The sequence below is a fragment of the Coturnix japonica genome, chromosome 4, assembly GCF_001577835.2.
Source record: "Coturnix japonica isolate 7356 chromosome 4, Coturnix japonica 2.1, whole genome shotgun sequence".
Classification (NCBI taxonomy): Eukaryota; Metazoa; Chordata; class Aves; order Galliformes; family Phasianidae; genus Coturnix; species Coturnix japonica.
The window spans coordinates 30,250,985-30,264,660 of NC_029519.1; the positions used below are offsets into that span (position 1 = coordinate 30,250,985).

Consider the following 13,676-nt stretch of genomic DNA (forward strand, 5'->3'; position numbering starts at 1 on the left):
TCGTATATACAATACGTATGTTCCAACTTGGAAGGTGATTTTTGTTAATTTTATTTTTACAACTTCATAGTGCTAACAGAACTACTTCTGGCTTAATTTTTCTAGTTCCTCCCTTTTCTTATGCGAAAAACTAGTACAAGTTGTTTACTGGAAAGAATGTGACAAGTTGCTCGTGATTGGCCTTCCTGAAGAAAAGTGAGTTTCAAATGCAATATTTTATTTTCTTTCTAACTTTGTTTTATATTTTTTTCAAATACCATCCTCGAATTGTACTGTTCTGCTATCAAAGAACAAGAAAGGGAGGGCTTGCAATGTACTCTTCTTACTTTAGTTAGATTTTATAGCTTGGATTGACTTTGCACACATCTTTTAAATACTCCTTGTCACAATTTCTTCTTCAATCCCTATGAAGGGCATGCAGTCTTAATGGACCTCCAGAAATACATATAAGCTGTCACAGTCACTTTCAGTGTTTTCTGAAGTCATGTCTTGATTAGGGACTACAGAGTTAACATTAGTAATATTACATTTTTAGATATTCTAGAAGTCAAGAACTTCTGAATATTTTCTTCCAGCTTTACTACTATGTCTGTGTGATCACGGGCAAGTTACTCAAAGGAAACTTCTCATACAGTCCTATGAAGTAATTTTTGTTTGCAAATATATCACTGGTTATGGAGACTCCTGAGAAGATGCCCATGAACATTCACAGGAGTTAAAGACATTATAAACATAAGCAAACATTTTATTTTTATTTGTAGTGTGTCACTTACTCAGCTGAGGAACATGATTGAAGATGTTGTCAGGACCTTAAAATTTATGTACAGCTCTTTGGACAGGTGAGTTATTTCAAAACAACTTTCAGTCGCTGGTTTTTAGTTGATGCTTATGGAAAAAGAGCATTAATTTCTAAAATTTACATGGATGTTTTTGCCCGCTCTTTTGCCTTTGCACAAAGTCAGGCTTCTGTACTTCTTACTTTTTCTTTTGTTCTTAACACCAGTAAGACTCTTGTGAAATAGTCTTTATTATTTCAGAAAATGTTGTCCTTGATTAGGTTAAATCATTCACATAACCAAAGTCACTCTGGATGTCAGCAGCACTCTGCAAATGTGTTAAACCACTCTCTGCAAAATGTATATATGAATCACAGTGTTACATTTGTAATAAAATAAACACTCTGGACTTCTCAACTTTATTTGGCAGAGTGAGTGTCTTTCTCTACATTTGGAAGTTACCCAGAAAAATTTCAGTCTGACTGTAACCTAAATAAAGTTGCCAAGGTGGGCTATTCATATGCTTCCATTCACTTCAGGATTGAAGTGTGTATGGCGTGGAGAAAATCCTAGCGTTTCTATTACTACTGTGCTGTTCAGCACAGAAAAATGTTTTAGACAGAACAGCCTCATGTAATGTCAACTCATGGCTTTTTCTCATAGCATTTTTAACAAGGAGCAACTTATATTTGTTATACTTGAAGCTATTTAAATGCATCTCGGAAAAAACTTTAGCTTTGAATATGGGGGGGTAAAGTACTTGATTTTTCTGTAATTGTAGGAGAGCATTTGGAATAACAGTTTTTTGTGTCTTTGGAAGAAAACAGTTATACAGCACAAAGATCTGTAACACAGAAAATTAGTTAAATTATTGAAGAAAATGAATAATCTATCTTTTTAAAATATGAAGCTGATCGTTGTCTCATATTATGTTGCTCTAATAAAATAACACTGCTTTCAGCAAGGCTGCTCCTTCTTTGTATGTATGGACTGTCTGAGTATTAGCACAGCGTTTGCTTAAAACAAATGTTAAAAAATCCAAATGTAGCTATCATGCTGCAAAGAGGCTTCAACAGCACAGAGGGTTATATAAACAAGCTACAAGTTTCTTGATGATATTTTAACTTGAAGTTCATGTTTGTTCAGTGCTTTTTGCCAGGTGGAACATGTTTCTCGTCTGGATCATTTTTTCAACCTGTTCTTCCAGCGAGCACTTCAGCCTGCAAGACTCAACTCACATGTCAGCCCCAGTGCTCAACACTACGCTACCTGCAGTGCATTATTCTTAGACAGCCTCCCAGGCTTGCGCTGGCTGACTTTGCCTCAGGAAATCAAGGTGATTCTGTTTTCAGATCTCTTTAGGACTTGTGTAAGACAAGCCAGGAAACTGACACAGGTCTTGCATTTGTCTTTTGCTGACACTGTGTAATACAAATGTGGGCTGCCTGTTTTCCTACAGGACCCTTCTCTTAAGTTTAGAGCTATGCAGTCGTTTACATTGGAAACAGAATGCTATTACATATGTAGTTCAGTGACTTCAGAGTTGCCTATGAAGAGAACATGATGATAAAGAAATTAAGATTACTTTTAAAACATACATATCTAACAGTGTATGTCATAGGAAAAGCAGGTCATGGTTTGGAGCTTTGTGTTTGATTCTCATCATTTATGTACTTTTAGAAATACATTTAAAAAATACCAGTAGTTAAACTTCTACTGCTATACATAAAATAATACTCCAGAAGCTCATGTGTAACTTGTGATTTAGGAGACAATCTTATATTATCTTTTATCAATGTACTGAGTTACACAAAGGGAACGGTATGCAATCATCAAAGAATGTAAGGGAAAACTTGTGAGAAATGACACTAGGACAAATGCTGATAATTGTGGCTTATGTGCAGAAAGTTACTTTGAAATGTTCTTTTGCTTTTATGTTTTTTTTTTCTTTTTTATGTTATGTATCTAGATCATTTCTAACTCAGTCTTTTGTTCTTTATATTTTCTGTTAATTCTGACCTCAAATGCTTCAATAACGTAACTGTGCTTGTATTTGTTTGGAAATGAACCAGAAGACTTCTGGTATCTCCTTCAAAGGGCTTACAGTTTGCAATTTTTTTTCCCTATTTCTGTGCTACGATTTGCTATAATGTGATTTAGTATCACTACCTAAGGGTTATGCATTCTGTGAAGAGCATTGTTAGAATGTGTTTTGATCTCACTGTAGATTCAGATGCAGATAACGAGGTCTTGTTGGGTGCAGCTGGCTGCCATATTGTCAGATATGCTGCAAGCACAGAAGTTAATCTGTACTTTGAAAATATGGAAATCAATAAATGAGTGCTTCTGTGTTGTCATTTTCTGTTTAAGCAGTGTCTTGTTTTATGCTTCCCCAGACAAAAGCAGAGCCGTACATTACATTCAGAATAGAGAACTGATAATGAAATCTAAAAGCAAAAAAGAAGTTTCTTTCTGAACCATGTAGTCAGTATATGAATGCAGCTCAGTTTTATACCTTTTCCAGGGTACATACAGCAAACCACTGGTTAAAGGGGAAGAGACTTACATATTTTGACTGTAGATTAAAAAGCAAACCTACTGATGGTTTTTGGTGTATGCTACTCTTAAAGTGCAGCATATGACTTCCTCATTGTGATTTTATTAACTTTACAAGTGACTTTTGCTGTTCTTTCTGTTATTTTGGTCTGTTTTATGCCTACTAGCTGTAAGTACAAAATCTAATGCAAAGAAGAAAAAACAGTTTCTACTTCAGGATACTCACTTCTCAAGACAGTGGTTAAAAGTAGTTTTGGAGATGTTTTATATGTAATTATGTAGAATAATACTAGCTCTGAATTGCTAAGACCTCTGGATCACTGGATGTCCTACAAATTGCATCTGTATTATGAAAATTAGGCCTATTAATACTTTGAGAGAGCATTTCAAGAAGTTGAGAATTTTATCCACATCGTGTAGTAGCTTCAGTTAACTCCCCTTCTGCTGTTCCTCATGCGCTGTATTTCTTAACTGCTTCCAGCGTTTCTCAGAATCAGATTAAATGTTCATATATTCCATGCAGCTGCTATTTGTTCCATTAGTGTGAAGGCCTGGGGTAGCACCCATCTCACCCTCTGTTAGACCTGTGATATCAGTTACTGCAGTTGAAGTGCTAATCTTCAACTCTTCCTGTTATTAGCGGGGAAGAATCTGGCAGTTCAACTGATCTACTCCAGCTTTTTGCTTTGGTATTAGGTGAATAATGTCTTAGGACTCCAGTGTGGTACAGGACTCAGCTGCATCAATTATGAAGCCTGAATTGACAAATCTAGCTTTAAAAGGTATTCTATACTGTAGGTATCATTCAAGGACCTAAACATACAAGTAGACAGCTAATTACCATGCAAGTCTGTTGATCTTTAACAAGACAGATGCATTTTATAATTGGACCACTTTTTCTATTTAGAACAATCATGTTGTCATGTAAACACTCTAAAACCTAGTCAGGTTCCAGTTGAGAAAGTAACTTTCCATACAGTGCACATACTTTAACAGTCTGAAGTGAGTGAAAGAAAGATTCAGTATGTTTTCATTTTCTGTCCTTTAATGGACTGTAGTGAATCTAGGAATCATTTTTGCCTTCATGATTTTTATGTATTTTCAACTCTATAATTAGGAAATTACTTTCCATCTCACATGAAGAGCAGTTTGCGTATCATATTTTATGTGTGAGGGAAGTGCTTTTTTTTCTTCTTTCTCACATTTCTGCTGAGAGAGACTGTAATGCTTCAGTCTGTTTTAGCTTGCAGGTTGTTTACTTTCTTACAGGGGATTTACAAAGCAACTTATTTTAATACGTATGATATGAACATGGATTTCAAAAATTATCTCAGATCATCCACATCTGCAAGATCTTTTCTTCTAGACAAAGAGGAAATTTCTGGTAGATAAATTTAGTGAAGATGTTTTTTATTTGTGTATTCTTTGGAGAATACAAATGCCAGTTCTTTTGTTGGGCACAAAGCCATTTACATCTTAAGGGAGGAAAAAGCTGAGATGTTGGTTACTTGTTGACTGCCAACAGCGTAGCTGACGTTTCTGTTTGTGAAACCGGCTGTATTTCAGTCAGAGTCATCTTGTTTAAACAGCCCAGGGAGCTTGTCATGGTGGGTTGTAGGTTCTTTTTATTACTAGCACATTTATGTCACGAACTTCACTGGCTACTAACGTTCTTTAAAGCAATGTAAAACTTGCATTAACCAACAGCTCCTGCATTAAGAGAAATGCACCCACAGAAAGCGGTTTCAGTAGAACAAACATCATGTGTTAGAAAGTTGGGGAAATTTCTTTAGAGGTAAAAACAAATCCATCATGGAAAAGGATTTTTCTAAAGTCTCAGTTGGATACAGCAGCTTGGCAGATCTCAGTGTTGTCTCTTGCCTTCAAGGAGTAGTCTCTAGACCTCATGTTTTAGAACACACTGAAACAGTGTGACATCTTTATATACAGCATGGTGGGTTCAGGAGGCAGATGAGAAGAGACAATTTCAAAGAAGAGAGAAACACATAGCAATTGAATATTTTTCTTTAGTCTGATGAATTGAGGTGTTCTTGATATTTGATATTGCTGTTAGAAAGTATGTGCATTTTTGTCCATTCAGCTTTGTACTTGTGAATTCTAATCCTCTAAGATTAGTAATATAAAGAGAATTTTGCTTTTACTGTAAAACAGTGTGTTGAAAGCCTCTATTAAAATGTGCTGCTTAATATTTCAGATGGAAATTGACACGGCACTGAGTGATCTTGAAGCAGCTGATTTTGCTGAAATGGTAAATATTTACTTTTGTTGTTTGCATTGCACGGCACCTCTTTGCCTTTCTCATATTCGGTGGCTTAAGAAAAGCACCAGTTTCTCAGCCATGCTTTGTAATCAAGTGGGATTCAAAGCAAAGGTACGCTGTGTTATTCCTGTTTTAAGATAGATTGATGTTATCCGCTTCTTTGTCTTGAATTTTTCTCAGTGGTTAATGTTATAACCGTATAATAATCCTCTAGGAATAGTCACTGGATGCACTATAGTGCACATGATGCACTATAACTTAAGTCCATGAGTTGCCTACAGGGACACTTCTAATCACAACAAATGTGTTGTTTTCCTTTGAATAAAACAAAAAGTTTCAGTGGAGCATGAGAACTTAACTTACCAGTTTGAATAAAGCAATTACAAGTTATACATATTCTGAAAGGAGAAGGTAGTAATTTACTTGGAGAAAATGCTTTCTACTTGGTGAACAGGATAGTGAGATGTAAATGTACTGACATCTTGTTCAGATATTTAATGATGCTTGAAGCTAAAAATACAAGTTAGGCAGTCATTTGGTCAGTCTTTCAAAGCAAATTAAAAAACGGTACCAGACAGCCTGGATGAATATTTTCAGAAGAGGATGGTTCTGAGTTGTATTTTATTGCAAATAAATTGATTGCACCCAATAATTTAAAATACTCTGTATCCATATTAAATTAGTCTTAGTACTTTGAGAGCTTTAGGCATTTTAACTGAAAGATAATGACTAGGCACATTTGGTGTTAAATTTCAAGAAACTATTAAGGATGCTTTGAGTTGGAAATTTTGCTCTATGAGGGCCTCTGGCGTCAGTAGTTATGCTTCAGTTTGCTGTAAGAATTAGCAGACCTTGAAAAGTTTGTTTGTGGACAGATAAGCACTGGATGGAAAATCTGAGCATCTTATTTTGAGCTGAAAACTATAGTGACACGAAAATTTATAATATAGGCTAAAACTTTGTATTTCATTTAACTGCTCAAAATATTAATACTGTTCTGATGCCCGATTGATATAAGTGGTCAAAAATGAAAAGATTAAATAATACTGATTGACTGAAATTAGTTTCAGTGTATTTGCTCTGTAAAATAAAAATCCTGAACTAAAAATACTTGCTTTTGTTCACAGTCTGAAGATTACTACAACATGAGAAGATTATATATGATTATGGGCTCTTGTCTCTTCTACAAGGTACTATTACTGATTAAGGCCTACAGGTTAGGAAAACAATTAAAGATCCAGTAGTGCAGCAACTCTTCCTCACAAATATGATAAATGGATGTTTGCTTTAAATGTGTAATCCTAGTAAGAGATCAAAAACACTGTAACAAAAACAGCAACAAAAAGATTATAAAGCAATACACGCTATATGATCAATAAAACCAAAATATTTGTTTGAAGCTGTCATATGGAAATTCTGTTGCACGTGATGAAGAAAGACAGTAATATGAGATGGAAGACTCACTTGAACTGATTCAGTCTGATATTCTAACAGGATTTTTCTTTGCATTGCCGTTATTTAATAAAGGTGACAACCAGTCAGCTATCTTTGATCTGTCTTCAAATCAAAGATTTGACAGGTTGGACTGCCAGCTTTTTCATTTTGGTCTCATTTGTAAACTTACCTGTCTTATTAAATGTAGGCAGTGTATTTGACAATGTAAAGACAGAGCAAGATTGACACCCTTTGCTTTAAGGAAACTTTCATGCAACTGATCTTTGTACCAGTAGCATTATGAGAGTAAATTTTCAGCACAGTTTAGTTGGGTTTTTTGTTTTGTTTTGTATTTGTCAACAAGTTTCTTACTGAATACACTTCCTTTTCTGTGTTCAATCAAGGGTTACTTGATTGGCAATCACTTGCCAAAGGAAGATCTCATTGATATAGGTTTATATAGCCAGCACTATTGTCTGTTACCCTTGGCAGCAGAGCAGAAGATTGGTCAGTTAGTGATATGGCGGGAAGTATTTCCACAACATCACATCCAACCATGTGAAGTGTCAGATTTTACAGGATACACTGAACCCGAAGCAAGATACTTCTTACTGATAGTTGGCTTGGTAAGTAAGCATTTCCCTGTTATGTATAACCCTTTCTGTATGCTCCATTTTATTATTGTGTTTTGTCTGTTGTTTAGCAAGATCATAAATTCCACGTGTTAATTTACTAATTTTAGAAAATATTCGTCTTTTATCTGTTTCATGGGACATTATTTCTTAGGTAGTGGAATTATTTGTGTCTTGTTATTTTTATACATTTCCATTTCAGTTGGAAATGTTTTACTTTAGTGATCCTGTATTTGCAGATAACTCACTGAAGAAATGTTTTTTAAAAGCATTGTTTTTTGTCTAATATCTGATGAATATGTAATCCATAGCCTTCATTTGCATGATAACTTAGATAACGTGAAAGGAAAAAGTAAAAATGGCTCTGGGGAGGAGGAAGGGCTCCTGAGTATAATACTGTTTTTTGTCCAAGCATCTGGTGAGATATAATACAGTGATTAGTATATTTTAAATCAAAGGCTAACGTTGCTACCTCCATGTTTACAGAGACACTTTATGCTGTGTGTTCTGCTAGAGGCAGGAGGCTGTGCATCAAAAGCCATTGGGAATCCAGGACCAGACTGTATATATGTAGACCAGGTCAAAGCTACTATACTTCAACTGGAAGGTATAGATGCCAGCATAGAGGAGAGGCTAGATTCTCCTTCCATTCCACCTTTATCTTGTGCTGACTGGTTCCTTCCTACAACACGTGACAAACTGGAGAGCTTAACCACCTCACCTATCCTAAGTAAGATACAAAATGCTTCCAGAACAGAAACTACTCCAGCAAGCAAAAGGACTCTGTTTGGTGACTCTTCCTTAACAACACGTAAGCCAAGTCCTACAAGAAACAGTGGAGGACCTGACCACCATGGTAATGAAGGTCCTGCAGAAGACGAAAGCAATAATCTACAGTCTCTAGCGGATCAGGTCTGAGAACAGGGAAAAAACATATTGCTTAAAGTTTTGGTGGGTTTGGGGAAAGTGGCAGTTCTTGTTAAAATTCATGTACTTAAAACAAGCAAACAAGCAAAAATCCCACAGCAGAGCTGAATAAAATGTCAAGAACACCTGAATTCAGTAGGAGATACTTGAGTTGCTTTGGGAAACTTTGAGTCAGCCTCCCAGCTGTCACATTTTTATTTGGATTATTGTTGCTTCTAAATATTTGGTTTTCAGCTGACTAAACTTGGGACAGCTGTGTTGGAGTCAGAGTAAATAACTGGAGAATATCTCCAAAATAATAATGGTGTAGGCAAAAGCAATAGGGACAACTTGCTGTACAATTGTACAGCTGCTTCTTATCAATTTTGGCTAAAAGTAGACTAAAATATATTATGCATTCATTGATGTGACTGGGGCTTCATTGAAAGCAATACGTTATTTTTCTTTTAAATTGGTAATTTCTTTAATTCTGTTCTTTCCATGGCAATATTTTCTGTTAATTCACCCATCTACTTGTTTTTCAGGTTGCTAGAAAAAAACATACCCTACCAAATCCACCTCATTTAGGAAACCTTAAGAAGAACTTGTCAGAGAAGGACTTGGAACTTTTTAACACTATCAAGTAAGAAATTGTTTTTTTTAATAAGTGTTTCATTTTAAAAGTCATACACGCATGTTTTTCTGAAGATGTCATATCCTTGCATAATTTATTATTGTAACCAAAACTCTGCTATACAAACTCTTAATTAGAAGACTTAAGAATATTTCAGTGGAGTGTATATATGTCCAACATTTATGTGAACTTAGAAATTCAAGTACGTGAATTTTTTGCTCATTTTTAGTACTCCATTGCAGCTACCAGAAAAATGATTATAAGAAAACTGTACATATTGTTTAACTGAAATTTCATTCATATTTATTTGAATAATAAAATAATTACCCTGTTTTTGAAGGTTGACGTCTGGTCCTGAGAATACCCTGTTCCACTATCTGTCTTTGGAAACAATGCATGGGATCTTTATAACCCCAACTCACAAGGAAGTCGCACGGCTCGGGGGCTCCATCCACCCTCAGTTAATTGAGAATTTCCATCGCTGCTGTCTGTCAATTCGTTCAGTTTTTCAGCAGTGCATGATGAAAGATGTAAGCTTTGTCTTCAGTTTTTCTCTCTATTTACATTCTCAATTTATTATTTCAATATTGTTTTCAGTTTTTTGTTTAAAAAGTTCACTGGCAGGCAGTTCTTTATGTTGTTGTTTAAAAGCACTGGACTCCTTTACTGCTATAGGTAGATTTTCTCTCTAAACATCCAACCATGTATGTGTATAACTACAGTTCAACCTGCCATGCCCTCAGAATAAATACTTGGTGAATTCAGTATGGTATTTTATTTTTCTGTTTGATTTTAGAGCTCTGTAACTCAGCACAAAATTCTCACACATTGGGTTGAAGTATAGGAAGTAGCAAGAGAAGGCTGTTGGATTCTTTTAGTCATATTAATCCTATAAGGAAATTTCAGACTGTAGGAAAAAGTAAATGGATGCCCTCTCTTTGCACAGAAAATGGTTGATATGAGCAGTGCCAGTGCTCCCCTTGCTGCCCTGACAGCGTGTCTGAGCACTGACCTGAAGAGAGCCTCTCTGAAGCTGAGGGAATGTTTGTTCTCAGCGCCTTTGTTCTCTGGGCTACCTGAGATTGCTTATACATTTGCCACCCACCAATGTCTCTGATAGTTTTCTCACACTGATATCTGTTTAGAACCTGGCTGGTTATAATGATCAATTCTTTTTAATTATGTTACCAAATAATCTCTTGGATTTCAGATTATGTGGGATGGCACAACAAGTGAGTTTTTTTCTCTTTAGAAAAAGTTTAAGCCTTGCTTGAACTCAAGACTGTACACGAGTCAGATTTTCTTAGATCCTTAAGTGATGGTCCAAGTGCATTAAATGAGAAATGCGAAAGAACAGTACAAATTGAATGAATGCCATTTGCAAGTATCAGTATTATTTTTCTCTGTGTTTTCTTGAAGTTACTGAAGAAGTTCTTTTTGGTTAGACTGATGTACCTCATAAATATTTCTTTTCTTTCTTCTTCTTTAAGTGTTAGGAAAAGCAGGTTAATTTGGAGGATTATTCTGTTAACGACATAAGATTCTGAGGTTTGGCTGAATAAGACATTGACAGTGGGTCTTCTGTTCTGGGCACTTTGGCAGGAGATCTGGAAACCCGAAAGCAAGCAGAGAGAATACACAAATATTTCCTCTGATCAAATTGCCTTTGGTTAAGTTTGTAGTTCAAACTAAAGATACCTGAGTAAACAAACCATTCAACTACTAAGTGTAGTTTGTAAAAAGTGAAGAATGTCTACTTAAAAGTGATAACTTCTGTTTTGGCAACAGCTGTATCCGCACATGGTTTTCTGGGTTTTTCAGGTGCGTGTCTTTATCATAAGCAGCAGCTGGGTTCATTGTGCCCTGAAAGTCAAAAATAATTGAACATGTGCTGCAGAACAAAGTTTCTTTTAGAGGAAAATCTGAGAAACCTATGGAAGCCAGCTTGTTAACTAAGAGTATTTTGACCACAGAAATCCAGGGTGGTTTTTCTTAGTTGGCTTCAACAGTTGATGCTGTAATTGCCGGGTTGTATTAGGGCATAAGGAGAATGTAAAAGAATGAATAGAACTTCTTTTGTGTTCATAGAACTCGACAAAAAGAAAAATAAAAGGCAAAAAATGTGCTATTGTACTGTTAATTCAAAGGAAGAGATGGGAGCTGTAGCTTTTTTAGCATACTTTGTTGTTAATGAAGCTGTTTTATCTCAGATGTCTTATTAAAGAGAATGCGGTTTGGATAGACCAAAAAAAAGCAAAAGAAGGGGGGCGCTTCTAAATGGTGTAACAGTATTAAAAATCCTGTTGATACTGAAGTAACAAAACTGAAGAAAAGAATCTCCTAAGCAAAATAGTTCTATCTTCTGTCTGGCTTATTGACAGCAATGTCATTCAGCAGCTTCCTGAAGGACGCATGCTAAAATTACATGTACTGACGTTTACATTAAAAAAATATATCTATCTGTACCAACACTTCCTCAACTGTTTTACAGAAAAAGAAGAAAGCGGGCAGTAAGATCTCAGAATTTAACAGTACGGATGAAGACTTAGGTCCTGTAAGAGAACATGGAGTTTTGTTTGAGTGCTCTCCCAAGAACTGGAATGATCAGAAGAAACCACCACCGACAATGAGTTACTGGGTTGTGGGGTGAGTTTAAAGACAGACTAATCTATTTCTCCCCAAACCTTCCGTTTTGAGTATGCTGCTCTCATATTTAAGATTTATTTATTTATTTTTCAATTGGGAAGATCAAAACCACCTACTGGTCTATCTGAGATGTTCTGGGGAGGAAGCATTCCTTCCTGGATTTGCTTTCCAAGTTCTGCTGCCAGCACAAATAATCTATTTACTATGATGTCACATAATTTTAATTTAAACTTATTTGCATGGCAGAATAGTGTGCTGCCCTGGGTATTAAATATTAAAAATCAGAACTCTTATTCAAAGTAATCAAATGCAATGAGAAAATAGAATGCATCGTCAGTTGGCAATTCAGAACATTATAAATAATTTAACTGTTTAAGACCAGGCCAGCAAGCCACCTTCTATAGCTATCAATTCTCACCAACCATGTTTTGTGATGCCTAATATTTAGCTGCAGTTAGCAGACAGAATTCACCAGTCAGCAGGATGACCAAGGACAGTCCATTAATACTTACAGAGCCATGTGCTATGTTATAATGCTACATACAGTTATGCAAAGGTATATTAACAACTTTCCTAGTTTAGTTCTTTCCCTCAAAGATTCTGTTGGAGTGACACATAGGAACGTACCTGACAAGTTGTATTAAGTTTGAGAATGAGTAAATATGTAAATACTGGAGTTTGTTCCCACGTAACCCAGTGCAAAAACAACAGTAACATCAAAATACGTGCTAAAGACATAAAAAAAACTTTTTTAATAGGCTTGAGGAAACTGAAGAGATACTTGACCTTGGAATCTAATATATGAAAACAGTAAAATCATGCAGGAGGACCACAGACATTTGCTGGCTGTATTACACAGCAATTGCAAAAAGCTAACACCTGTGATTTCTTACATTTGGTTGGTTTTTTTTGTGTGTGTGTGTGTTCTTTTTCTTCAGGAGACTCTTCTTGCATCCAAAACCACAGGAGTTTTACGTTTGTTTCCATGACTCAGTCGCAGAAGTCGCTGTTGAGCTGGCCTTCAAGCTGTCCTTTGGTTTAGCTACATAGATGAACTTCCTGAATATACAGCCATCCTCGTTCTCATCTCTCAAAGCATTTAAGGGTAGTGAGAGATCACCTCAGTTGAAGTGACTGTCGCTGGCATACCTTTGAAATGCTTTTAAAAAGGTAAAATCTACCTTCTGATTTGACACATTTGAAACTTCAGAGATGATTCTAATGACCTAATCAGTTGAATGCTTATAAAAAAATTCAGAGCACCAAAGTTTTGCATTTATCTATTGTCAAATTATTTATCCTTATTGTAACTTTGTTATGTGAAAAGTACATTCACTGCTCTCCACTGTCCACTATTCAGTGTAAAATGATACACTGATATCCTCAAAGCGCTCTGTGAATATTTGGCAGTCACTGATAGGGAAAAGTAGATTTCCCAATTAAGGAAAATGTTGTGCCTTGAGGTACATGGAAAATACAGAAATATTTTCAGTAACATTGTGTTAATCACAACAAAAATAGACCTTTTAAAAGGATAATGATGTTTAGCCACCCAAAACTGATGGTGTAACATTTTGCTCGTGCACACTGTTAGACATTTGAGACCTACAGTGGTGACTGATGTTTTACCTGATTTCATGACTTTCATCATAAATAATGCTTGCATTTGTGAAAAAAGCAGTTTTGAAGGCACGAGAGAGGTGTGCTGAGGGTGGTATTTTTGTTTAAGACCAATGCATGGAGCGCTACTTTTGTATTATATTCATAATTTCATAATAAAAAATGTATATTTTTAAAAGACCAGTACAGTG

At 35.7% G+C, this 13,676-nt stretch overlaps 1 protein-coding gene across 2 annotated transcripts in view; it reads left to right on the forward strand.

The window, feature by feature from the left end:
• INTU (inturned planar cell polarity protein) overlaps positions 1 to 13,666 on the forward strand; it is a 40,219-nt gene extending 26,553 nt beyond the window's left edge. The window contains exons 6-16 of one of the 2 annotated variants that reach the window (XM_015861253.2): positions 106 to 195; positions 762 to 839; positions 1,923 to 2,112; positions 5,548 to 5,601; positions 6,741 to 6,803; positions 7,452 to 7,673; positions 8,166 to 8,591; positions 9,131 to 9,228; positions 9,560 to 9,749; positions 11,711 to 11,865; positions 12,804 to 13,335. In XM_015861253.2, the coding sequence (XP_015716739.1) occupies positions 106 to 195; positions 762 to 839; positions 1,923 to 2,112; positions 5,548 to 5,601; positions 6,741 to 6,803; positions 7,452 to 7,673; positions 8,166 to 8,591; positions 9,131 to 9,228; positions 9,560 to 9,749; positions 11,711 to 11,865; positions 12,804 to 12,915 (1,678 nt within the window). In that variant the 3' untranslated portion in view covers positions 12,916 to 13,335. Of the gene's footprint in view, positions 1 to 105; positions 196 to 761; positions 840 to 1,922; positions 2,113 to 5,547; positions 5,602 to 6,740; positions 6,804 to 7,451; positions 7,674 to 8,165; positions 8,592 to 9,130; positions 9,229 to 9,559; positions 9,750 to 11,710; positions 11,866 to 12,803 lie in introns of both variants that reach the window. The other variant, XM_015861252.2, reaches the window with a different exon arrangement.
• The last annotated feature ends 10 nt before the right edge of the window (positions 13,667 to 13,676 follow it).